Genomic DNA, 27,588 nt, shown 5'->3' on the forward strand with positions numbered 1-27,588 from the left:
TTATTTTTATTTCCTTTCCAAACTCGAGGGAAGCACTCGAAGGTTGAAAGCTTTTTATGTGTGTTTACAGCACGGTGGGCTTGCTCCAGCCGTCCCTGCTGCACCAGCTCTTCAGCAGTCTGGGATAGTGTTTGTTTAGCACTCGATAAAACAAAAAGCTAAGCAGATTACAGCAGGTTAAATTAACATTTATGACCTTTAGCACGAAAAGCTCCCCTTTCCTGCTGCGCATATAAGAACGTGAAGGAGCCGCTACCAAGTGTCAGTGCAAACACGAGCCGGAGCCATGCCGTGAGCGGTTTGAGCAGAGGGTGCAGGTGCCCGTGAGGGGACACCTGACGGTGCCCACGCGCTGCTCTGGCCCACCCGCCGGGGCTCGGGCCGGCTCCGCAGCGCACCTGCCGCGGAGGGCACGGGCTGCCGCCCTCCCCCGCCGCCCTCAGGTGACACCAGCCCCGGCGGCTCCCCGGGCCGCCGCGGAGCTTCCTGGTTCCCAGAAGGTGCCGGAGCGGCCGCAACAGGAACTGAGAGACGGGGGAGGAGGCGGTGCCGCGCTCCGCCGCAGTCGCGGCCCGAGCCGGGGGAGCGGAGCGGAGCAGCCATGGGCCGCCGCCCGCCGCGGCGCTGAGCCGCCCCCGCCGCCCAGCGCTCCGCGGCCGGCGCTGCCCCTTCGCCCCTGCCGGGCGGGGCGCTTGTCCCTGGGGGCGCCGGGGCCGCCGCCGGGGCCCGCGATGTGACCATGGACAGCAGGTTCAAGTGAGTGCTGTGTGCGCGGGGCCGCGCCGGGGCTGCGGGGCGCGGCGGGCCGAGCCGAGCCGAGCCCCCGCGGCGGACAGGCGGCGAGCAGGCCCCGTGGCTGCCCCGGTCCGCCGGGCCCGGCGTGCGGCGGGCGGGGACGGGAGGAGGGGGAGCCCACCCGGCGGGAGCGTGCGAGGGGCCGGGCGCGTCCGCCGCGGCCGCTGAGTGACAGCGGGAAGGGCGGGCGGGAGGCGGCGGGGCCGGAGCCGGGGCGAGGCGGGATCCGCGGAGCGGGGGGAGCGGCGGCGCCCCCCGACCCGGCCCGCGGCGGCGGAGAGGAGGAGGAGAAGGAGGCGGCCGCAGCCCCACCGGCCGCTCCCCCGCCCCACGCCGCCTCCCGGCCCCGCGGCGGCCCTGGCATCGCCCGTCCGCAGCGGCGCGGGGGACGCGCTCGGCAGCCGCCGGCCCGGCCGGGCAGAGGCCCCGGCGCCGGTCGGGCTGTGCCCGGTGAACGGGGCCTGTGCGGGGGTGGCAGCGCGGTCCCGAGGCCGCCGGGCCCAGCAGAGCTGCCCGCAGTGCCCCTGCCCGCCGCGGGCCGAGGATGTTACAGACATCCCTCTAGGAGGTCACAGAATTGTCAGGGTAGGGAGGGAGCTCTGCCTCCTCTCGCCTTGCCAAGGCAGGGTCATATAGAGCAGGTGACACAGGAACACTTCCAGGTGGGTTTGGAACGTCTCCAGGGGAAGTCTCAACGACCGTCCTTGGGCAGTCTGTTCACTGCTCTGCCGCCCTCAGTGTGTAAAGGAGTTCTTCCTCACGTTCAGGTGAAACACCTTGTGTTTTAGCTTGTGGCCATGGTGGTTGCAGACCACCCTTCTGTCATTACGGCCTGGCCGGTGCAGAAGAGGTTCTTGGGGTGTTCAGGAGCACTGCCGTCCGGGCTGCCCTCCGGTAGCGGCCGCCTGCTCTCGTGACATTGAAAGTGACAAGATGTTACACACGGGTTTCGGCAACTGACAAACACTCCGTGTCTGTACGCTCTGAGCAGGCTGGCACCGCGGAGCTGGCAGGGAAACGAGAGACGAGAGACAGGCTCACAATTCTCAGATTAGTTTGACACATTTTTGACACTTCTGAGTGTAGTGGGATGTGAAGAGTAAACTTAGAAGCATTTTCCTGCAAAAGCAGTTTTAGAGTACTACAGTGAAAGACAGAAGGCAGTATTACTTTAAAGACCTTTTTTGAGTGTAACTCATCTAGGAGTTGAGTTAGAAGCACTCATTTGGTGATTGTAACATAAACCGATTCACATTAGAAAACCCCAGCCTGAGAGGATAAACCGAAGGCCTAAGCTAGAGCAATGTCATGGGGAGATGTCATTTTTTTCAAATGAAGGATCTTTGTGGTTCACTTTTCTAGGTGACTCAGCCAAGCCTTATCAGTTTCATTCTGAACCTGCTCATCAGCCAGAGGAACAATGGACAGTTTAACACCAGATTAAATCTCCGGTGTCCTGGATTTACGCTGTCCTAACTCAGACCAGAATTTCATCTCGTATATGCAGGATCAGTAGATAAAGGATTTCCCCAACAAAATGCTTTTAAATGCAAGGAAAGAGTGTGTTATGGACAGGTTATGTCTTCATAATCTGAATTAGATGATAATTGTGTATCTCAATTGATGATGGTGCTGAGGTCAGTGAGCACATGTACTGAATCAATTAATTTGTGACAGCTGAGTTTTTCCCTGGCTCAGCCTTTGGATTTCATTCAATACTTTATTTAAAGAAACAACGTTTTAATTTGCTGTATGCTTTATGTGAAGCATTCTACAAACCTGGAACCAAGTCTTTTTTTTTTCCTATGCTTAAATCTCCAGCTGATTTCAGTGGGAGTGTTACACAAGACAGGAGTTACACTGTGAGCCTTTTATGTGGTTAAATAGATAATTTATATGGGTGCGGTTATACCTCTTGTTTTTAATATAAATAGCAGTGTGCTTGGTAGACAGAGAGGGGTGGATGGCATGGTAATGGCATTTAGGCCCGTTTCAATGAATATGTAGTTTGGGATTAGGTTGAGTGTTAATTGCTGTTGGCACACGCAGTTTGTTATTATCATCAGGTGGAAGAGGCGCCGGCCGTCACACGCAGCTGCCCTTGATGGCTACTGCAGATAGGGAGGCTCCTCTTCCTGGCTAGCTCGGGCTTGTGGCCGTCCCCGCTTAGTGCACTCGTGTTGGCTCTCGCAGTGAATCACGCCTGAGGTTCAGCCTTTAGAAGCCCAGCTGGCGATCAATATCTGGTGAAACAGGAAGCCAAACGAGTCTCGGCCTTGGGGTGCTAATCAGGTGCATTTAAAGGACAGCGGCTAAACACAGCGAATAAAATGAAAGTCTAATGATGACCTATTCCTACTTATTAGAAATAAGACATAGCTTTAGAAAAGGCTGCCTGTGACTCCATTAATGTTGCTGATTGATTGATTGATTGATAAGGAGCTTAGTAGCTCTTTTTTCTCAACTGTTAGATGAGGTATGGTGAAGTGACTTAAAAGCTATTTGATATATAAGGCAGTGACAATAAAATGTAAATAAATCACACAGTTTAGCTTGTTTATCTTTCTTATTCCTTTCTTAAGGCTGTATAGGGAAATGCGACTTTTTGGTTCTTACTTAGAACTAATCTGAGTACTAATTTTGTTTTAATAATATTTTAATTCTATTTATTATTCTACAAAAAGAATGGAAAGAATATAACAGTAGAAATAAGATCTGAAATATGTATATGATAATTGATTGTGTTTGTTTCTTCTAGGGAAAATCCAGAACGTACCTTTGATTTGGTACTGAAAGTAAAATGCCAAGCTTCAGAAAACGAAGGTAATACACTGTGCCTATGATATTTATATAGAGAAATGACATCTGGAAAAAATACTTGGCGTGCCAGTCTAGTGTTATTTTGTACTTTGAATTGCTTTTGGACTGACATTATGTTAGAATGCGCCTATGATTATTTTATTGCTTTTTAAAATCTATTACTTTGTAGTTGTTGTGGGGTTTTGTTATGTTTTCATTTTAGCTGTTGTAAAAATATTTTTTTTCTCCATGATATATTTGCAAAACTTGGACTTGAAGTGTATTTTCTACTCTTAAAATATTGATTTTGTGTAAGATTTCATTTTAGAAGAACAATTGACTTCTGTCTGTCAGGGGAATGTTAATTTTGATCAGTGTGATAGAAAGTAAGTTATTTTCTGAAAAACAATAGAAGAGACTTTCTTTGTAGCTCATGTTTGGCAGCTGCCTTGGTTTGCTGCACCATACAAACAGCAATGAGAGCTGCCTTGAGCTTGTATCAGCCGTCACTTTCACATCTCTATAAACACGAGGTAAAAGAGATGTAGTAGTGCAAGAGTTGTCTGAGAGAGGCTTTTTTTTTTTCCTCTTGGGTAAAAAGAAGATGGGCTTTCCAGTACTGAAATTAAAGTGACCTCTTGAAAGTCCACTGGGGGAACTGGGTTCATGTTCTCATCCGAGGTTGTTGGCCTTAAAAAAGCAGAGGGAGAGGAGGAGTCTTTTTGGGGTTGTATTGTAGTCATGTTAGTCTGTGACAGCTGTGTCTTAATCACAACTATAAAAACAATAAACTACATCTTAAAATAGACTATATTTCTTGTCCTACTGTGCTAATGGATACTGTTTCCAGAGTTTACTACTTTAACAAGTAAGAGGTCTGTAGAAGTTTATAGCCCCAAACTATTCCTTGTTTTTTTATATTTCAGACAGCGTTTCTGTTAGTGTGAGTTGTAAGAATGTGCCTAATGTGTTTGGGAAAAAAACCCTTTTGGTTGAAGCTAAACAATTGTAGGCCTTCGGGTCTTTTAATTACTTTTGTTACCAGCCAGCACCCTCCAGTTTATCACCTGCTTTTTGATTTGCTCTTGGTATTGTCATAGTTTGGCAAATCAGGCGGACTTTCCTAACTATTATCATTGTTATTGTTGTGGCTTGGATTATGTGGCACTCTGCCTACTTTTCTCTCCCTTTTGCAATTTTTGCCTTAGTGATTTCATAGATGATGTCTGGCAACCCTGCTTAGCTACTTGACTTTGGATTTGTTTCTCCTTGCATTGTTTTTTTAGTCTCTGCCCCCACCCAGTATCCCTTCCTGGGGGCCTGTTCATGTCTTTGCTTAGGCCCAGCTTCAGGCTGCAAATTCTATTCCCTTTCTTCCTTTTCCCCCTGAGAGCTAGACTGATGGTAATCTTTCCAGGTCTTCATCTTGAAATCTTGGAACAGTGTGGGCCTTTTCCTTCTGTGATCAGAACATGGATCTATATCCTTTTTATTTCTTTTATCTTCTGTTTGACTTCTCATTTTTCTTGTGCATCTTTCTGCCACTGCTGCCATAAGAAACCACTTCTCATTGCATGCAGCTCTGTGAATGACTACCTACACCTGAATTTTGGTCATAGGCACTTCCCTTGTCTCTCTTGCTTGGTAGTTTTGCTGTTTATCACTTGTCCTCATGGGGAGAAGCATCTTTAAGAAATCTGTATCTCCTTGCACTGTGACCCGAGTTAATGTGGGGACTGTTGGTGGCTGTATTGTGGTTGCATTCCCTGCTATTCCCCTTTTTGTCACAATTGCTTCTATGCTCTGTGGGCTCAGTTGCTCTTGGGTCATGGGGTGGCCAAAGACAGGAATGGGTTTGATACCAGTAATTTTTTGGAGTCTGCAGTGTGGAACTGGTGATGGGCTTGGTAAGGGTCTTTAGCTGGCCTGCAGCTTGTGTTGATTCTTGCATGCATCCAGATCGGGACAAAAGTACAGTCCCCTTTGGCCAATCTAACAGTGCTGGCTGAATATTCCAGTTACCATCCTGTTGTACTTGGTGACCCATCTGGGATTTGTTTTAATGTCTTTCATATCATATCTAATTCAGATAACAAACTCACTTCAGTGAGGGCTTGACATCATATTTACATATGGTATTATGAGCACAGTGATGTATCAAATTAATATATCTGAATGTTAAAGTTATCTAAAGGAAATTCACAAGGGACAAAAGTGTATTGTCTTCAGTGCCACTTCAGAAACGGAGCACAGGGCTTGTCATGCAAAACAGGGAGCTTTCAAGGTTGGTTTATTATAAGGCCTAACAAATTTGACAGTTACCCTGTATTGTAGGTCTTGCCTTTAAATAGATTTTCATGCTAGGATAATCTTTTGAATATATCATACTTGAAAACATGATCCATTCACCTGGTTCTTTGCTCACGCCTCTTTCTTTCTTATGAAAGAGATTTGTGTTTAAATAGGGGCTTTCTCCCTCGCATCCCATCTGCTCCTTGTACTTGATCCTGAAGCTATGTCAGGACTGAATTTGTGACATCACTGTCACCAGTGTTGCCGTGGAAATATCACAGCCACAAAATTATGATCTCCCTGCATGAGTGAGCAGCAGGAGAAGCCGACTTAGGAGCAAGGAAGACCTTAATGTGACCCGTGTATCTCTAAGCTTTTTCTTTTCAAGCTTTGCTGTAGTCTCTGTTCTCCTGTATTTTAATTTCCCTGTGCCAATGTATAACTGTTCTAACAAATCAAAATGGAGGTGGTTCTTACTGCATGTGGAGCTCTTACTAAGATGTTTTTATGAGGATGAATGTAACTGAATGTAACAGTCTGACATGATTAAGCATTTTACTGTTAAAATTGTTTAACACTTTTGTAAAAGTATTTTTTCATAACTTCTTAATTACAACATAGCTCTCCAGGAATATCAGTTTTTCAGACTTTACATTGTCCTAGGACTGTTTTAACTGTAAAGGATCATACATACATGAAATGCAGCAGTATATAATTTCTTATATGTGTTAAGAAATTTGTCCTTCAATTATTCTACTACTTATTTTCAACATAGGTGTTTATATTGAGTAGAACCCAAAGAGGTTTCATTTAAGTTAGTATGAATTTATCACTTCATGTTTGGTAGGTAGCTCTTGAATTGGTTACAGGCTCAGTTGTGCTAGCATGTATTTATTTATGGGTGGATCAAAATTCTGTTTCCCACTGGATACATGGTTTCTGGATTTTTTGTGATTTAAGAGTAGCTTACATACTTGAATATTTGTTACTCTGTTTTAAACTACAGGAATGCATAGTAGCATTGATCTTCTAACTCTTTCCTCAGACAGAAGAGGAAAAAAAAGCATACTCTCTGCCTAAATAGTCTCATAATTCCCTTAACAGTTTAGGATATATGCTTACTACTGTATTTTCAGAGTAAATCTCCAAAGAGGAGACAAGAGCCTTAAACCAACATGAGATTGTAGCCCAGATCATAACTTTGGGTCCTTTGCAGTGCTGAGGACAGTAAACATCAGTTAGTAACTAGTTGATGTGACAGCTTTTACTTAGGAAAATTCATAACCCATTTCTCACAAGACTTTTGAGATGAATTAGCTTCTGTTCAGCAGAGTTTGCCAAGTGACTGGGACAGAAGTGCTAAGCTATTCTAACAGCCTGGTATTTGCTAATTGTGTATTTGGCTTGCAATGTTAGTAGCACCTTACAGAAAAAAGTTTTACACTCCCTTCCAGGCAGTTGCATATTTTTGTAATTCTTTTCTGTGTTATTCCTTAATGAACAGCGAACAAGAAATAGCAAAAATGTGTGCTCAATTTAATATCAGCAGCAGGCCTTCTGTATTAAATTTTCACTTACAGACCCATAGGGCAGCTTGATAACAGATATTATCAAAACTGCTGTGTTATTTTAAGGACAAGAATTTCTCTTTAGCTTTAGGGTGAAAAGTTTTTTGCACTTTGAGCTGAGTCACCCTTACTGGGTATCAGAAGTGAGCAGTGGTTCACTTGTCCTAAGTGCACAGTCTTACCTAAGGCTATTGCTCAACAGCTGCACCTACAGCAGCTCTACTCTCCTCCTGGCACTCTTTTGTCCCTTGAAAATTACACTGCAGCTGGCACTAGAAGATGGGTTGGAGTCTAGGAATTGTCTGAATAAAGCTGTCTGCAGCTTTTTTTTTTTTTTTTTTTTTTTTTTTTTTTTTTTTTTTTTTTTTTTTTTTTGCCATCCAGATCCTTCTATCATGAAAAATAAATTGAATTTCTGAAAGGTTGATGTTTCTGAACTTTTCCACATGGACATGTCCAAATGAATAGTGCCATTGTAATCTCTGTGAGGAGTGTATATTTATCTGTGTGTCTATGAGCACACAAGCATGTACAGGTTGTACATACACACCTCTAAGTCTGAGCTGTGGGTTTGAGTTAAATGGGCAGAGATGAAGCTGGCAATTTAACTCAGTCTATAAATTTTATATCCTGTGCATTGATTCTATTAAAATTGCATTGCAGATGCAAAAGGCAGTGCAGATACAGCAGCCAGCAGTAGAAAAGCAATATGCAACAGCTTCTGTGAACATAAAATTTTCAGCGTTTCTGTCCACAGTTTCCCGAGAAGATGACTCAGATTGGTTTCAGTGTGATTAAGAGAGTGCTGTTTGCTAAACTTTTTTCTTTGATTATAGCACATTAAAAAAAAAACAACAGAAGGGCTCCTCAGAGGCTGCAGGTAAATCCAGAAAAGTCAAATACTGAATTGTGGTTTGAGTCTAAAGCAGTCCTGACTGTTCAAGTTTTACTTGAAAACCCCTTTAAAGTACCAGTTCATTTTCTGTCCAATCTATAATAATTGTTGGAACACCCTTGAAATTTGGTTGCTTTGTCTCTATTTCTTTTTTAAATGCTAAGAAGTCTTATATAGCTCTAGGGCTAGATAATGTGATTTCCAGAGAAGGTGTTAAATAGATTGTGTTGAATTGCATGAATAACTTCTGTAGTTTATTTTCCTTCTGCCAGAATGATAATAAATCTTAGTGATGTGTGATCTCCAAATTATTTTTCTTTAAAGGGCCTTAAATTCATTAAATTTTCAAGAAGCCACAAATCCAGTTTGATTGTGTGTTGGTAGAGTTAAAAATTGTATGCATTAAGTCCAGAAATTAGTTTAGAAATGCAAAATTCTTTGTATGAGGTTTGATTGCTCTCTGTTAAGGTATTAACAAAATACCTAAATCGAGAAAGGTCCCAGTTCCAAAACCAAGTTTACTGCAGTTGGTAGTTTTGTCCAAGGGTAATCTGTCATGCTTTGGTAAGGTTTAGAGTCTTCTAAAGCTGCCTGTAGGAGGTGGACAGAGCAAGCACCACTTTTTCTTCTGTTTTTTCTTCACTCTAGAGAGTTGTTTGTTAACCACATTCTCTGAGCCACTGGGTGTAACATGCTGATGAAGATAACTTCTTTCCTCTGCTTTACATTTTTTTGTACAGCATCTCTTGAACCTGATGAAAAAGATAATTCTGTCAGAGTAACATATGAGGAAGTCTGCAGGACTTTTTTTAAGAGCAGTAAAAACTTTTGATGCAGTGGTTATATACTGCTAACCTTTTTCCCTGTTGGTTTTAGCTGGAAGGGTACTAAATAAGTACTGGCCCACAGAAAATTAGGTTTCTCTACTTTTTTAAAGTATGCTCTGTTCTTCAGGTGACTGTGGAGAGCAACTATATGTTGTTATGAGCTAGATAAACTTTCTTAAAGTATCTCATTTATGTATATATTTTAGTCTCAAATACTGTATTAACATATTAGGATTTTTCAATTGGTAAAATATCATTTGACAGCATTGGATATCTGCTTATAGTCTTGGCTTAGATGCAGTTTTTGTGTATTAGAAAAAAACAAAAAATATTAGAAAAAACAAAAAAAAATTGGTTTTATATTCCTCAGAAGTTTCATTGAGCTTAACATCCACTCCCCTGCCCCCCTGCCCCAACTCATTAACTCATATGTTATTTAGGTTAGTGCTACTTCCCTGTAGTGGTTTCTTGCTATTCTGTTGAAATTTCAAAGTTAAAAAGGACATTTAATCTAGCCTGGCTTCTCTATAGGATTGATTGATGAGGAGAAGAAAATATCACAGTCTTTTGTTGAGAGTTGTGTAAATGCTTTGAAGACAAAAGCAGGTAGTATATGAAAAGCAGGTAGAGCATCACTTGTGTCCTTTAGACAAAACCAAGGAATATGAGCCAGAGTTTGGCTGAAGTTCTCTAGTGTACAAACACCAAGCATAGCTGTAAATCCTTCATAAATTATAATCTTTAAACCCTCCACTTGTAGCTAAATGAGTAATTTCATTGTGTTCAAACTTCTGGCATTTAATTGGAAAGCCCCTGAGGGTATGAACAATATCTTCTGTGTGTTTGGACTGTCACTAGCACAGAGTGGGTGTTGGAAAATTATGAACAACAAAACCAATTAAGACAAGAATGATTTTGCATCTAAGATAAAAATGGGCATTTTGATGCCTTTTACCTTTTCCTTCTTTTCTCCAGAGACTGAGAAATGCAGTGTAGTCTCTACGGCTTTCAGCTTCTCCACAGATGCAAAAATGTGGAGGAAAATGTTGCCACTTTTTAGTGTCTCATTTCCTACAGATCTTTTTTTTTTTTCACCAACCTCCAGAGATTCTTGGATGTATGTGTCATTTGGAGGTGGGTGCAGATATGTGTGTGTAGGAGGGGAAGGGGTGAGAGCCGCTCAAGAAATAGGTCAAGGAAGCCCTTTCTCCTATCTCGCCTGCATTCTTTACCAGGGTGAAGAGACCTCGGTGGGGAGGGCCGACCCTGCTCCCCAGCAGCCAGGGGACAGTCCTGGGAGGAGTGGCAGGCTCTGCTCTGCTGCAGGGATTCCAGCTGCAGTGATGTGGGGGCAGGCTCTGTGCTATCACTGCTGCTAGAGATGAAGTGTTCCCCTGCAGGCACTTGCCCGGCTGTGTCAGTTTTTCATGTAATGCCATATGCCACTTTCAGTGGTGTGATCTGGTTTTAGGCAGTGAAATTAAAAGGGAAAAACTTGATGAGTTAAGGGATACAAATTCTAAGCTGGTATAAAAAGGATTTTGTATAAAAATGAGTAGAATGAACCAACTAGTATTAGTATAACTATAAGTTGAAAACAGTAATGTGTGTAATGTCAATCAGTCTGAAAGTTGATGTTCTTGTGCTTTTTTCAAATTTAATTTTAGTTTCCTTTTAGTACTTCACTATTTGAGATGGCTGCCTGGGGGATAGTTTGTGGGCTTTTAAATTGCTTGCATTCAGAAGTGTTAAGAGTTTGCATATTTTCCTAAGCTAATGTCAGCATGCTTCAGCCCTCCCACACACTGAACAGCCAGCCCATCGTACACAGAGATTTATCTTACTTCAGTGGGGTGTTTTATGCTGCTTCCTCTCTTTATATATAATGTTATGACTTTTATTTTTTTTTTTAATATATGGAGGATTTAAAATCTGCTTAAAAAACTTTGAACACTGATTCAACTTCCAAGGTTTAAAATTCTTTTTTTGCAGAGCTGTAAGACACTTCTCTGTCTATCACTAATTTGAAGATGCTGAAGTGTAGGGTTTCCTGTCTGGTTAACAAAAATAGTTTTTTAATTCTTTTTCCTTTGCCACTGAAGATATTATCTGGAGAATGGCAGATATGTGTAGATGCACATGCTCATCATCTAACTGTTGAAATAGATACTTCTGTGTATAAATAAAATAAAACATGATCAGGGCTACAAAGGGAAGAGTTACACAAGTTTTTGTGAAGGGCTTAAAAACCCCTGAAGCCAAGTAAAAAAAGTGCTATTTTTATTCCTTAAAGTGGTGTAGTAAGAGTGATTTGAGCCTGGCATTGCTTTGCAACTAGTATGTTAAGAATCTATATTTTTCATGGCAGGCTGATGTGTAGTAACTCCAAGATCCTGGTAAAAACATGATATTTACAGGCAAATACTTGGGTGGAAGATTCTATGTGACTGACAGATAAAGTAATAAAATGCTGAAAACACTAACTTCTGATATTTGCCTTTAATATTTTTCCATGTATTTTGGAGAATTGTAGCTTTATGCTTAGAACTGAATAATCTGGGTGAACAAAGACTTTTTATATTTTGTGAATCTGGTTTAGGAGAAAATTTTAAAACTTAGTACTAAACTTTATTTGGAAAAAAGAAGAGAAAAAGCAGAAGTTAAGAAAAAAGGACTGAACAAGATTTTGGGTGTGGTATCTGAGCTTCCTGCAATGGGAGAGCCAAGGCAGCAGTTTAGTCATACTGTGTTCCTTTGCAAAATTCTCAATCCTTGTTTGGAAGGTTTTGTCTAAGTGTTAAATCCTTAATTAGAAACAAGGTTTGAACAACGCCCTCAGGTTATATTTCCTGAATCTGTTTTTTTTTTTTTTTTTTTTTTTTTATGCATTTGAATGGGTATTCAGATGTAGATTGAAACCTAGCTAAAATTAAAAACTTGTGTCTGAAAAGAGCATATTGCTTAGGGTTTCTATGGGACATATTTTAAAAACTTTCTTAGTTAATGGCAAGTTTGATCATCATAGAGGCAAAATCATCATAACCAAGGTGTTATTTTTCTGTGTTTTAACACTGCATTGCTCCTTCAACTCAGAACCACAGAATGACACAAATACTTCCTGTACATCTGACTTTAGATGCTGTTCAATATCAAGGGTTTTATTTGTTGCACCACTTAAACCTGTATTAGAGCACGTATAAATATTGTTGTGTTGTTATTGTGTGGATGGGGTGAAATGTTTGCTTTTGGGAGGAGGCAGCTTTTTGCTGTGTCATTTTTGCTAAATGCAAAAATCTCTTTAGTAGTTAAATACTGGATGCTAAATATTGAGTTTAACTGTATTGAGATAGTTGCACTTGACACTGAGAAGCCATGCTGATAATGGTTATAGGCACGGCATTATTTCCTTCCGAAGTTGCAAAGAAAAGCTTAACATTTTAAGGCAGTTGTTTCCAGGAATGAAATTGAGTTATTACAGAACAGTGATACTTTTTATATCCTCAGGTTAAGATGCAGTGCAAAAAAAAAAAAAAAGTAAGAGTGTTTTGTGCTACATTGAATGTGTTTGTGTTCTGTTTAAATGCAAAATAAAAAAAAAAAAAGTGCAGCATAATGGTAAAGGACAAGGGTTGTGTGGTGATTGCAAACTTACCTAGCAATCTGGAAGTCTATAATGAGTTTGAAACAATGGAATAAAACCACTGTGCCTCTAGAGTGTCCAGAGAGAAACAGTTACTGTAACGTAGTCTTGCTGGCAGGAGCAGATCCTTTATGCATCCTGTTCCCATCTTCTGGAGGTCCTTTGGCTCCTAAGCTGTGTTTGCTGTTTGTGTTTCACTTCAAATAGCTGGCACTGCTGAAAGCATGAGGGAAGCATCCTTCCTGCTTCTGGTGGCACCTGGCAGTCTGGCTCCATGGGCACGCTCACCATCCAGCTGCTGGGGCTGCCTCTGGAGCTGGCAGGAAAAGTTCATTGTGCAGGTCACATAGGGAGGGACTGATGGGATTTTCATGCCATTCAATGTAGTATTGGCTGTTGATTCATCCCTTAGTGTTGATTTCAAGTATTTCAGGTTTGTTAAAGTAAATCTATTGCCAGTTCAGGAAGTTAAACACAGCTAGGTATGCCCTTACTCTGTCCTACTATCTTCCTGTTGGCTTTGTGTTGGAATCTGTTTGGGTTTTGTTAAACTCTTGTCCTGTTTTTGAAGGAATGGGTTCCACAACTGTGGTGGTTTTTCCCAGTTTTTCTGTTCACAACAAAATTTAGCTCCTAAGAAAAAACCCACATACTCAAAGTTAGATCCCTGTTACCTGTGGCCACTTTGAAGCATTGTAGATTTTGAGATAGATTAAATTTTCTTTTTGTGTGAACAAAATTCTGGCTGAAGACCACAATTGTATTAATTGGTATCATGCAGTAATTCATAGAACTGAAAGTAGTTAACAGCATTGTGACACAGCAGAGGAAATTCTGATGAATTTTGTGTCCAGGAAAGACTTTTGCAGGTATTTATCCTCCAGGTAACTTTTCCCTGTAAGAATACTGCCAGCTTAACAAGAACTTCAGTTTCCTAGTAGCTGATGAACTTTGGCTGTCACATAGAGGAGGCTGTGATGTCAGTGGTTCTGTGCCAGGACAAGTAAAGCTCTGAAACTGAGTTAGGTGAGGTTCTGAGCATTCGGTTTCAGTTTCAATCAGGCATTTTAATTGGTGCATCTGAGTAAACCTGTTTTAGATTCTGGGAATGGGCACGTTGCATGCAGTGTAAGTATGTGTTTCCATCTGCTTTAACTTGGGATTGGAGCCCTCTAGCACCTTACTAGTTCTAGTCTAAAAATGCTTTTACAAGTGTCAGGCAAAAAAAAAAAAGGCAGAACTAGCAAGTGTAATTAATAAGTAAGGAATTTATAAAGAACTTTTCTTTTTTTGGTCTTGACATAATATGCTGTATTATACAAAGAATTATTTGAAAGATATATTCTTTTGTATTCTGGTTGTGATGTTAGAAATTAATACTATGACACTGCTTGACCAAAAAAAAGCTTGAGATGACCACCCCTTAAGTGCCTGGGTGAAAGTATTTTTCATTTTCAATAAAACCATTAATAAGCTAAAGCCTGTCTTAAAACTGTGTGGCAGCTAGTGATGGTGACTCTTATTTTTAAATAAACAATTTGTGTGATGTTACTGGACACTGACAGATACAGCAGACTGTCATTGAGAATACTTGTGAGGTCTTGCAGTCCTTGGAGGGAATCTGCATTATGTTTTCAGCAATGAACAAAGCAGAAATCATCTCAGCTCTTGGTATTGGGGAAAGTGATGAAGGACAGGGTAAACCAGATCAAACAATAATAAAAATAAACTAAACTACCAGAATTTTCAGTGGAAGTCAAGTAGGATGAATTTTGGAAATAAGAAGGTAGTGAATTGTGTTGGCTGTGGTCAGCAGAGCTCTTGAAGCCAGTGAGTCCATGAGGATGGGCAGATCCCAAGCACTTGCTCTGTAATTGCTTGGGAGCATGAACTTGGTCTGCTTATATATGATCTGCTTCATGCAGTTTATATAGATGAGGAAGATCTGAAACTGCAGCATGCATTGAAGCTCTAGAAAGAGAAAAAACTTTGCTTCCAGCCCAAAATTATTTCACTTCAATCTGTGAGTTTTCCTGACCCTCCTGATGTGGGTTTGCATGTCTTTGAGCTTTGAAACACTGATTTTCTCTGCACTTCCCCGAAAACTTTGTGGTAGCAAAATTTGCTGTAAGAGAACCCATCTGTGTGGCTTCTCCTATCTTGGTGTTTTGGATGGTGATGTTTTCTATGGCTGCTGAAAAATACTCTGTGTTAAGGTGTGAAAATAAGGATACCTTGTTATGAGATGTTCTCTGCAAAAGGAGAGTACCCCGTAGAAATTTTAGCTTTCTGGTGAACAGTGGCTGTACTTCATACACTCTCCAACTTTTGATATATTCACCAACCCATCTAAAAGGAGAGAGAAGTACTGACTATAAAAATTGGAATGTGTATTCAGTCACTTCTCAAGTAAGATGTGGCCTAGGATTGCAGAATGATCTATGCATTCAGCAGTTAACATTATCATTAATGACTTCAGTAAAAGAGCCTGGAATTGATTCAACTCAGGAAAGTTTTTAGAGGTGCTCATTACAGCTGTGCTGCAACACGGATTTAGAGCCAATATGTGTAAAGTAAATATTTACCCTTAGAAGATGCAGTTCTGGATTTCTGCTGAGAACATAACTGGGCTCTGTATGGACCCAAATCAGAATTTCTCACATTATGTCCTAGGAACATAAAGGGATTTTATGATCTGATAAAAGAGCATTGTTTGTTTTGTTTCTCACCATGTACATTCCTCCTTTTATCTTAATAAACAAGGAAACTTGATAGTGGCATATAGTACTGGGGACTTCTGCTACTGAAGTTCTGCTTCTGTGTATTTTAACACTAGAAATTATTCATCTAAGCATGACCAGTGTGTTTTAATTGTCAGCACATCTTGAAATATTCATCTTTCAGGGAGCAAGACAAAAAGTCTTGCTAGGACAGAAAGTGCCAGAACAGCATAAACAATATTTGCAAACAATGTGATGTTTGGAAGCGCTTTGTATGCAGAGAGATCAAAGTGAGTTTGGTCTTTTCTTTCTTTGCTTTGTTTTGTTTTAAGAGCTATATTTAGTTAATGTTGCTTTGGTTATGTAGACCAGTATATTACTTAGCATAACAGTTAGTATAGCAGCTTTGTGCTTGTGCATTGAACACAATTCAAATAATGAAACAGATACAGATTGCTTAATTTGAGATAAATGTTGAAAGTTAAGTGTTACAGAAACTGAGAAAGTGCCTATTAATCAATGTTCCAGAATCTATTTTTTTTCTTTTTAAGTCGTAGCAGTATATATTCAATTAATATATTTAATAGGAATGTTAGAAGTTCTGTCATGTTTGTAAGCCAAAAAGAAATTATAGTGTATGTTATCTGAAATAAAAATTCTTTTCAGAGAGCAATACTGATCTATTACAAGAAAATAGTATGTTTTGAAAACCAAAGAAATCAAATTTGAAATATATATCAATCGTTCTAAAGTTTAATTATGTCATGTTTATACGTGGTTCACCAACATTTATGGAGGCTTTTATTTCACTTCACAGGGTATTAACTAGATGTACTGGAATATTGCAAATATGCAGGGTTAGGCAGAGACAGTTTTTGTTCCAGGTCTTCTTTGAACACCAATGGCCAAGAAAGATCAATGTTTTCAACTTCATTAGGTTCTTCTTAAGAAAGCGTTTACTACAGAGCAGCATTGGAAAATGGTGTTTTGTTGAGATCTGCTAATTGCCTCCTCTTATCTGAAATTCTTAAAACATTCTAATAAAATTTTTAGTTGTCATAAGATAAAATATGTGAGCAATGAAACAAGAATTCTATTTCCTATGTAGCTGTGTTAGAAGTTATGGGCATTGATAGAATGCACAGATGTGGGGGTAAAATCTGCTTTATGTACAATGAACTGCAATCCTCCCCTGTAGAACTATCTGTGCTTAGAAAACTGATCACATACACTAAAGATAAGGTAGTTCAAAACAGTGTTGTACAGGATACCAGCCAAGTCTGGTCCTGAATAGTGCTATGTCAAGAAAAGAAGAAAAGCACTCTATAAACAATAGATGAAATACCTTCCTAACTTGTGGCTAGATAGCTCAGTAGTTATTAATAGGATACAAAATCTTTCAGCTTTAGAATATGTTTACAGAGCTTCAGAGCTCTGATATTTTCTTCCTTCTTCTTGTGAGTGTCCTGTTATTGTCTTTGCTTCCTCCTTTGCATGTGTGAGATTTATTTTTTCATTTGACTTAGCAGTGCTAAGGGAAAAGGATGAAAATATCCCCAACATTTTAAGGGCCGTACATAATCCTTAAACCTTGTTGGATTTTGCCTTGTTCAGCCAAACAGGGAACGGTTCCACAAAGGTAAAACACATTCTCTGCTTTAGTAGGAAGTGCAAGCACCAGTCAGTGTGAAGGGAAGTGTGAAAAGCCCAGTTCATGGTGCTGAAAGCTTGGCTGATGCTTTACTGTGGGCCACATCAAGGAGCTTTACTGCCAATAAGTGTCCATTAGGCAAGTTCTGCAAAAAACCACAGGTCTTTGAATAGCATTTTGCAGGAAGTAGGTGCTTCAAGCTTTAAGCAAGTGACTAATACTGAGGACAGTGCATTTCTTGGTAGTACTTCTTTGGTGGTAGTGGGAAGTGTTGCTGTCAGGTTGCTCTGCAACCTGTCTTTCCACAGGCAGGAGGGAGAAAGCAAAAGCTCTCTCAGTTACAGAAGCTGTTTGGTGGAACTGAAGTAAAAGTGAGTGGATGAGCAGTCCCGAAACTGCCCCAAAGAAGATGACATATACATGCTGGAATTCAGGATATAATTGCATTATAGAGAAATTGCATAATTTTCCAAAGTGCTAGCTTTTCTTGTGTCTGGAGTAGGACACTCCCAGTGTTGCTTTGCTTCTCTAAACTTGTCCTGCCTGAGAGAGCTGGCCCAGCAGAGCTGGCGGGTGTCTGTGCCTGTCATGGGGTGCAGGGCTCCCCAGAGAGCAGCAAGGAGACATGCAAACAAAATCCAGTGACCAAGGGCTGATTTCAGGGAGGGAGCAGATTAGGACTTTGCTTCTGTGTTGCATCACTTCTCATGTCTATGTTTTTAGAGGGGAGGATCTTGCTGAACTCTGTTCTTGGAGTTCAAGGTACCCCACAGATGTGTTACACTTAAGATAAGAGACTTTATTTGATTTCTTTCTTTTTACTCAATAAAAGCAATATGCAGAGAGTAGTTAAGTGGACTGTGAGTCTGCTTCAGTTCAGGCTGAAAATTCTGTCACATTTGTAATGAGCTTTTAGCATTTCAGGGCATCTCATAATTGTTTCTGTTAATAGCAGATTGGTATTGCTTTCTGTGGAAGCAGACTTGAAAACAGATCAATGTTTTAAAGAACCATAAAAAAGGGATGAACGTGCTATGAAATTTATGAATGGATGAATCTGTTCTGAGCTTCCTTTTTGTTGCCAAAGCCTTCCTGTATATTTAGCAAAGAAAAAACAAATGCTGAAGTTTATGTTTTGGGTTTTTTTTAAAACAAACTGAGAATCTATTGACTCTCATTCCAAAAGCAAAGCAAAGAAGTTATGTGTTCACTTGCCCTTTATTAGAACCTTTTTTGGGGAAGAAAATGAACAGTTTATAATCAGAATTCTCTTAAGTAATTTACAAGTGTTACTGGAGGATTATAATCAGTAGCCTTTGTCTTAAACTTAGCTGCTGGGCTTTGTGGTGCTTGAAATGAATCATACACTGTACAATGGCTTAAAATCTTACTCATTTGTAAGTGGATCTATAACTCCCATCTTTTGAAGGAGTTTTAGTAACGGAATAATTGAGATTAAAATGACTTGTGTCCAAAGTGATGGTAGACAAGTGATTATTTGTGTATCTGTTGGTGTTAAGAGGGAGTTTAGATGTACATTTGTGTGTAGTTTATTATTCTTCATTAGCTGCTTCTAGAATAGTGCGTATCGCATAATTGTTAGAGGTTCATTTACTATATCCTTGAAGGTCAGGAATGAGAAAGATTTTAATGTAAGAACAACATGGTAAACAAGAGCACATAGATGAAGACAAAGGTAAACCAAGTCATCTATGCAGGGTGGATCTTAAATATGCATTGTGTGTGTTTAGTTTATAACTGTCTGTAAAAGAAATTTTTCATGGTACATCAGATTGATGTGAGATTTCAATATCTTGCTCAGTAGCTTAATGAAGCAGCCCCTTATCAGAGTGCAGTTGGTTCCCTGTTTTTCTGTCGTCTTGTTTTTGGGATTAATTCTGGGTGCAAGTGTATATGTGGGGAGGAATTGTGACCAAGCCTATTTGTTAAGAAGATGCTCTATAATTTGAAGAACAACAAAAATGTATTCTTAAATTAGACTTCTGTGTTAAAAATTTAGCTTGCTGAAGTTTTGTGCAAAAGAAAGGTGTTGCTTCTCATCATCAGGGCAAATAGAGATTCTGGAATTTTATTCACTGCAGATGAGTTATGTATGCATTTCTTGATGTTTAATGCATACATGATCCCTATTGCATGTTCTCTTTCACACAGCTGGTAAAACACTGGTTAATAAAACTAGCTGAAGTTAATCACAGCGGGTGTTGCAGTTCAGTGCTTTGGTGGTATTGGCCAGCACAACCTGAAGCTGACTCAAATATCCAGGAAATGTCTTCTGAGAGATGCTTAACTCTTCTTTCCAGATCTGACAGCTTAAAATAGGTCTGATGTTGCTGCAAGGAGCTCAGTGTGTGGTCTGTGGAAATAGGCTGCCTGCTTGGAACAAAACACCTGAACCCTCAGTCTCAAATATGCACTGTGTGAAGCTCTTGCCTGCTCCTATCCCAAACTAAACCATTACCCATTTTTAGTGATCTCCAAAAGCATCAGGTCTCCCTTTTGCATGTGTGAAAATGTTCTGTCCTTCCTCATTGTGAATGAAAGGGGATCAGTCTGGCTAGGGAAGGGCCTGGAGGGCTGCCCCTATCACCTGCTCCATCCATTTGTGTCCCTAGTGAGACTACATTCTTGTATTTCTAACTGAAAGAAAAATGGGAAATGTGTCAGAATAATGATTCTGGCCTTCAAGGCAGAGAGGAAAAACTGGGAGGAGGTTTTGCAGGAGTCATTGCTCTCTCTGCCTGCGTGCAGCAGCTGGTGGTGCTGGCTGTAGGCACAGCAGGCTGTGTGCCACTGCCCAAAAACTGCCTTGGTGGATGTCACCATCATTGCTCCTGCATGGGTACCCATGGTCACGCTGGCTTTGGAAGCTGCTGAGAGCAGACATTTTCTCTCAGAGTGAAATTTGGGCCCATCTTGTGCAAGCACACTGGGGTTTGAGCACTCTTTATACCCTTGGCCTCGGCAGCAACCTTGAGCAGTCCTGTTGGTGGCTGTGGTTCAGAGTTTGTGAGCAGAGTCCTGGTTGCTTCTCTTTGTTTTAAATATACCACTGTTGATTCCCTTGGATTATAGTTTTTGGGATTTAATCCCAAGAAATAGGGATTAATTTTTCTTTACTTGTTCCATAGTTGATGTTTTACCGCCCCCTCCCCCCCTTAAGCTGTGTCTCTCACCTGTATGTATAAGTTATTGAACTTGCCCATGAGTGGATGCTTTTCAATACCTAAGTTATAGTATTTTATATTTTTCTCTCAATCTTTTTTGGGTTTTGATGAGAGGTTGGTCCAAGGTGGTGTTGTGCTGTGGATTTCTGCAGATGCTACAGGAAGAATTTCAAAGTATTCTGCTTTTTAAGTCTCCCATGTTAATATTTCTTTCCTGTCAGTAACCTGGTGTAGAGCTAAAATTAATAACCATAACACAATCAATTTCAATTACCATGTTCTTGAGTTAATGCTCTGTATTTCTTACTTCTCAGACATTTTGTCTTTCTGAAATCAGTTTATGTGTATCCTCTCTGACAGGCCTACATATGTGTGAAAATGTGTATCTTGTTGAATAATTCTCAGTCAATAGCTGACCTGCATAAGCAAGTTCTTTGGTACCATGAACAGAATTAGAGTATTAGACCCTCTGTTGTTTTTCTTCCTGTGGCAGCTGTGTTGTTTTGGGGGGATGACTTAGGTTCCTGTGAATCACTGGTGAACTTCAGAGAGTGCTGACTCCCCTCAGGAAGATCTTGTGTGTGAGAAGGCAGATTGCAGTGGACCTGGAGCAGAAGTGTACCTGATCAGTGGTGCAGAAGGCAATCCTTTCCAATTTAAGTGCAGTAAATGCTGTATTGCTGTGTTTTCAGTACCACTTCTGGAGATGGGTGGTAATTGGATGGGGTTGACACATGGTATCTCCAAGGAGAGGTAGTTCAGTGCAAGGCTGAGGGTGCCTGTGCTCCAGTGGCAGTGCAGCAGGTATTTATTGCAGGCACTGAGCCAGTGTGCAGTTCATCTCTCCTTGGGAAGCAGGCCAGGCAGTCTTGGGAAAGATCACAGAGCCTAAAGCATCAGAAGTTGACTTAAGTACTTTTATAGCTAAAGAGATTAATACCCAGCAGTCTCTAGGTTTGACAGCTATGCTGTGTGGGGATTTTTTTTAAGGGCATTACAAGGAACATTAAAATACTTCCTAAGCATGACTAACCTACGTGGTAGAGAGAGATGCTGGCATGTGCCTGATGTCAGAGGACAGAAGACAGAGAAAGTTCTTTCCTTCTGATTTCTGCTTCCTTTGCGAATCCAACCTTGTTTGCCTGTTGAGAGAACTGAGGTTGTTGTTAGGCCCTTTCTGGATTGTTGCATTTGTGTCCAGACTCCCAAATCCTGTTGCTTTCTACATGCTGTGGCCATGACCAGGCACTGTGGGGTGCTGGTAAAGGATAAACGTTGTTTTTTTTTTTTTTTCCTGTTATGACAAGGATGATTTCACACTTTCTTGTTTCAGCACAAAACACTTTAAAAAAAAAACAAACAACCCCCCCCTCCAAAAAACCTAGCACACCCCCTCATGTTCCCCCAGTCAATCAACCTATGCCAGACAGTAATTTGTTTGCCTCTTATTTTGAGACACTCTGGCTCTCTTTTCAAAACAGATTGGGGAAACTGATGAGAGAGATGCATTTCCTCAGCTGTGCCTTATTCCGCTAGCAAAGCCCAGGGAATTCTTTCCAAGTACACACTCAAAAGAGGCCATAAGAATTCCAAGAAGATGCAAACATCAGGTTTTTTGCAATAGCAAATTATTTTCAGAGTTTCAAAATATATCCTATGCTTATTCAAACATTAAAATATTGCTCAGATCTAGATTTTTTTTCCCTGGCCTACTTGTTTTGATTTTTTTTCTCAAGATGAAAGAATAGATTTTTATTAACCTAACTACTGTTAGTACATTTATTAAGGTAAACTGACCTGCTACTGTGGATTATTCATGCTACAGCAATGCAAGTGTTGCAAAGAAACAAATTACAAGTCACTGCAATGTGGGGGTTTTTTTGTTGTTGTTTTTTTCCCTTTGTTTTTTATTTGGGTTTTTTTCCCCTGGAAAATCCAATGGTTTGTTTGCACTCTAACTTTATGGATACGCTGTCTTGCTCACAGTTTTCCTCACAGGTCTTGTTTGATACAGCAAGGCATAAAATACTTGTGTTACCATACTTTTATTTTATTTGCTGAAGATAACTGGGACAGTGGGCAGTAGTGACTCTAAGCTTTCAGTTAATTTTGGAAGATACAATTCTTTTTGTATGTCTCAAGTTCTGCTTTAGTGTATCCATAGTGAGTATAAAATTAGGCTCTGCAAATATCCAGAATGCTGTGTGCTTGGGTATAATTTAATAATCTGTGTATTATTTTAAAGATACACATAAGCAATGGCTGCTTGCTTATAAAATGCATTTACTGACCCATGAGTTAATTGATCCCTATGACTACTTAAACCTCAGGGCTTTAAAAGTTTTTCTCTTATCTTTATGTTAAACAATGGAAAGTTTTACCGTATGTTCAAATAACGTCTTCATCAGGTTCACAACAGGATACCATAGTTAATTTTCAGTTGAGTGCTTTACAGGATTTTCTTTTTGCTGGCTGGTTGGGTGAAAGTCTAGACACTGAGAGACGAGGCGTTAGAGGGGCCTCACAATATAGTTATTGTGAATGGTAAGTAGGAGCAGCTTCCTCTGATGTACGGACTCCATGCCCAAACCTGTGGTACAAAGGCATAGCCTTTGTTCAGGGGGATAGGGGCTAATCCGAATGCTGCACACTGTGAAAAACCTTTTATGGAAGGGGGGAAAAACTTGCCTTGAAGGTGAGAGGTCAGCAGTTTAACCTCTGACTACAAAACAAGAGACCAGCAAAGAATGGGACGAACAAGGGGGAAAAATACTTCAAGTACTCCATTCTTTGTTTATCAGAAATGGGTCAAGCAAATGAGTGTCAGGAATGGTTAAAGGAGTTCTGATGGGCTGCAAGGAAGTCTGAAGATGTGCTCTGACTTAGTTGTGCATTGCTATGGAGTTTGGAGCTCACATAGTTCTCTCTTAAATGCTTGATAAAGAGATCCCCCAAACAAAATGAGATCCTGAAAAGCACAGACACTGCTCTCTTCCTCCTTAGCCCATATCAGGTCCTTTTGTTATTAAAATTTTTTATTCTAATTTTCTTTTGTGTAGATTAACATCATTTACTATTTGGCCCACTAACTCTTTGCACTGTTTCTGGGCTGTTTTTTGAAATTTGTAAAGAAGCATCACAGTAATCTCATGCTCACATGTGTTCAACAGGCAGTGAGATGGGTCTCCTTTAGCTAAAGCCATGGATCTTTGGGTGGTCAGGGCTATTGTACAACAGCAGGGGAGAGCTGTTTCCAATCTTTGTGCAAAGGGAATATGGAGGCTTTCCCCTCTGATCTCATTTTGGTATTATCAGTGCTGGGAATTTAGTCACAATCCAATTAGAAATGATGGAAGTTATGTTCACCAGTGGTTAAGCCTCCCATATTCTCAGGTTGCACCCTTTTGGACCAATGGGTTGTGCTGCTCTTGGCTTAGGCTGGGAGAAGATACCAACAGTGATTAGTACACTTGGTGCACTAAAGCTCCCTGCTTGGCATACAACCATTCCTTGTGCTTCACTACATCCAGCCCATGAGAAGCACTGCTCACCTCCCTCCCGGCCTCTCCCAGCATGCAAAAAAGCAAAGAAGACATAATGTCTTGCTTGGGCACCTCTGGAAGTTTTATACTTCACTGGACATAGATGTATTGTGTATATGAGGTAAGTTTCTCTTCCTGCTTCACACAAAGGGATTAAAGCTAGACTTTGTTGTTTAAAGCTAGGCCCTCTTCACATGTCACATCTTCAAACACTTGCTTATGACCTGGACAGCTTTAGGCAACTTGCATTCAGAGAAGTGATCAGGAACCAGCAGTGTTCCTCAGCAAGTCAGTGGCAGAGCCTCTCAGCACCTGGGGAAATAGATTTTGGTACAGGCTTGAATTTATTTGTGCTTGGAAATAGCACAGTCTCAAACATTGTGCATCCTCTGACCTTTGGCTGAGTTTAATTTTTGTTTCTCAATTTCACAGATACCCATCTTTCTTCTTTTTAAATATTTTAGAGGTAAATTCCTCAGAAAGGTGGTTCTAAGTATACTTCCATGATCTGACACATCTGCAAATGAAAAAAAGAAATAGACTTCATTTTTCTTGCATTCCCTAGGAACTCTTTTGGGTTCACTGATTTGAAAATACAACATTTTAGTGGAGACCTTGTTAAACATGCAGAGTTGTTTATTATATAAATCATAAATGAAAGGCTTAGGATAGTGGCTGTTGCTGGAATCACCTGAAGGTGATTTCTATAGCTATTAAGTGAAAGTAAAATGAGGAACCCTTTATAGTCTTTTTGCCTCTCTCCTAATAGGTTAGTTTTGTGGCTTTATGAATTGCAAACTTTTCGGTTTTCCAAATTTGATGGGATCAAATGGTGTTCTCAAGCTAAATGACTAACACTTTTGCCCTTGGGGAAGCACCAGAAGTTAAAATATGGATTTATTTTAGAGTAGGTACCTTTCATTGTATTCTATCAACATTTGGAAAATAAGAAACAGAGTTTTTTTCCCCCCATAATTATTTCTTCTGCAATCTTGAAAAGGACTCTAAACCTCTTCTTTAATGGCCCTTTAAGATCACTGAGTCCAACCCTTAACCCAGCACTGCCACCTCCACCACTACACCATGTTCCAAGACACATCTACATGTCTTGGAGTACCTCTTAGGAGTGGGGACCTCCTCACTTCACTGGACAGCCTGTTCCAGTGCTTGACAAGTTTTTCTATGAATAATTTTTTACCTAATATCCAATCTAAACCTCCCCTGGTAAAACTTGAGGCCATTTCCCTTGTCCTTCTTTTCACCTGGGAGGAGAGACAGACCCCTTACTTGCTACACTTTCCTGTCAGGCCGTTCTAGAGATCTCTAAGGTCTCCCCTGAGCCTCCTTTTCTCCAGGATAAACACCCCCAGCTCTCCCAGCTGCTCCTGATCAGGCCTGTGCTCCAGACCCTTCTCCAGCATCTCAATGCCCCTCCTGAAGTGAGTGGCCCAAACCAAGCACAGAGTTCAAGGTGCTGCCTCGCCAGTGCCGAGTACAGGGGGACAATCCCTTCCCTGGTCCTGCTGGCCACACTATTCCTGATCCAGGCCAGGATGCCCTTGGCCTTCTTGGCCACCTGTGCCCAGCTGGCTCTTGGTCAGCCACTGTCAACCAGCACTCCCAAGTCCTTTTCCACCAGGCAGCTTTCCAGCCACTCTGCCCCAGCCTGTAGCATTGCACGGGGTTATTGTGGCCAAAGTCCTCGCCTGGCACTTTGCTCCAACTGAACCCCATGCTGCTGGCCTCAGCCCATCAGTCCAGCCTGCCCAGGTCCTTCTGCAGAGCCTCCCTGCCCTCCAGCAGATCAGCACTCCTGCCCAGCTAGGTTTCATCTTCAAACTTAGTGAGTGTGGACATGATCCCCTCATCCAAACCATTGCTAAATACATTAAACAGAATTGAAGAAAGGAAGATACACTTTACTGTTTCAGGCAGAATGTTATTCTGTGGATTTTGCCTAATCTTCTGTGGTCTTGATAGGAATGAAGAATTTAAACAATAATAAGTCATTTGGGATAACTTGTTAAAATTGAGATGTGATATTTGCACATCCATGATTCTTGAAGTCTATTTTTAGTATTTTCAGAAATTAGTGGATTTTCTCTGCTCTGGAAAGTTCAGGGATTTTGTTTATCAGAGTGATGGAAGACTCAAGATAAGAGAGGAGTTATCTGAGGCATGCTTGAGAGAGAATATATGTCTTTGTACTTGAAAAGTGCAGCAATATTTTCGTATCCTGTGGGGGTTTTTTACTAATTATGAAAACAATGAATTAAGAAGGTGCGATAAGGAGATAGCTTATTTTATGCAGACATATTTTACAAGTGCATTCTATCCCATTGATTATGAAATTTTCAGCATGAGTGATTATGATTAGTCTTTTATATAAAAAAATGGAATTAGTTATTTTAAAGCAACTTCTGATTTCTCTAGCTGCATATTGAATTATTCTTGGTGGGAAGTATAGGTGCATGGGTAGTGATTGCTTTTTGCTGCAGCACAGTGTATTTTAATGCAGGAACTGGCTCGTCTGAAAACATTTTAATGTTTTTTCCAAAAATTCTTTTGCATTTCTAATGAAGATTGGTTGACACCTGTGATTAATTCTTAGCCTTCTTAATTCTTAGCCTTTCTTGCTTTCCTGTTAAATGATCAATGTTTTCTTAGGCTCATCCAATCATTACTCTAATTTTCTTAGATGAGAAATTATTTTGCTTTCAGCTTTTAGCATTGATTCCAATTGTACACTGTGCTGGTCTAGGATCTTACATGCATTTATAGAGCTCAGCTGTGCTCCTGGAGGTGAATGTCTTTCATTTTCAGAAACATAACAAAGAATAAAGAGAAAAGCTCCATGTGGTTACCAGCTTGTTATCAAACTGTACAGATGCATTGAGCTATTAAGCCTTCCAGTAGTGAACCTGCAGCCATGGCAGCAGCACTTTGTTACTGGTGGAGATGGAGAATGTGCAGGAGGACAGAGCATGGGTGTGAAATGACTAGAAGTGATTAGTGATGTGGGGCTTGTAGGAAATCTGAGGTTTCTTTAATCAGCTGTGTCAAGGAAGAAGCTGAAGTACATAGAGAATGGAGCCAGAACAATGCAGCCCTTCCAAATAGCATCAAACCCTTCCATGCAACACTGAACATGGAGAAATTGGGCAGTGAGAGAAGGGCAGTGGTTGAGAGGAGAACTTTTAATGAAAATTTTCGTACAGATTAATGTAATAGAGTGTGTAATGTTACATGTAGCATGTCTATCTTAGCTCCTTGTTCATTCTGTGTGTAGACAGCTGTTACTGTTGTGCAGGTTTATATGTGCATTCAGAAATATTAGCACCAGATTTATTTGGGAAATTGATATTTTCAGATGGGACAACTTTAATTTATGCTGTTGTTGATTTACTTGATAAGTGTTTCCTTGTTCTTTCACATCAATAATAATAATATTATTTTTCACCTTGCTAATTTTTTTGACTGCTGGGTGGTGCATACCCAGGCGTTACTCATGCTTTCCCTGGCTTCATCTCACTTCTTTCTGCTGTAATGCTTTTAGGAAAGTAAAATCATTACTTAAGAGACAGAAATGTTCAGTTCAAGCATATGGATGGCCCATCATTCTGCAATGTAGTTTTTATTTTCCCATCTGCAACCACCTCACTGCTTTCCCCAGT

General features: G+C 40.7%; 1 protein-coding gene across 1 annotated transcript in view; it reads left to right on the plus strand.

The window, feature by feature from the left end:
• The first annotated feature begins 652 nt into the window (after positions 1–652).
• DENND1B (DENN domain containing 1B) overlaps positions 653–27,588 on the plus strand; it is a 143,343-nt gene continuing 116,407 nt past the window's right edge. Inside the window, exons 1-2 of the mRNA XM_066555830.1 lie at positions 653–756; positions 3,554–3,618. Of these exons, the coding sequence (XP_066411927.1) occupies positions 740–756; positions 3,554–3,618 (82 nt within the window). The 5' untranslated portion in view covers positions 653–739. The remainder of the gene's footprint in view (positions 757–3,553; positions 3,619–27,588) is intronic.

This window comes from Molothrus aeneus, chromosome 9 (genome assembly GCF_037042795.1).
Source record: "Molothrus aeneus isolate 106 chromosome 9, BPBGC_Maene_1.0, whole genome shotgun sequence".
In the NCBI taxonomy this organism is placed as follows: domain Eukaryota; kingdom Metazoa; phylum Chordata; class Aves; order Passeriformes; family Icteridae; genus Molothrus; species Molothrus aeneus.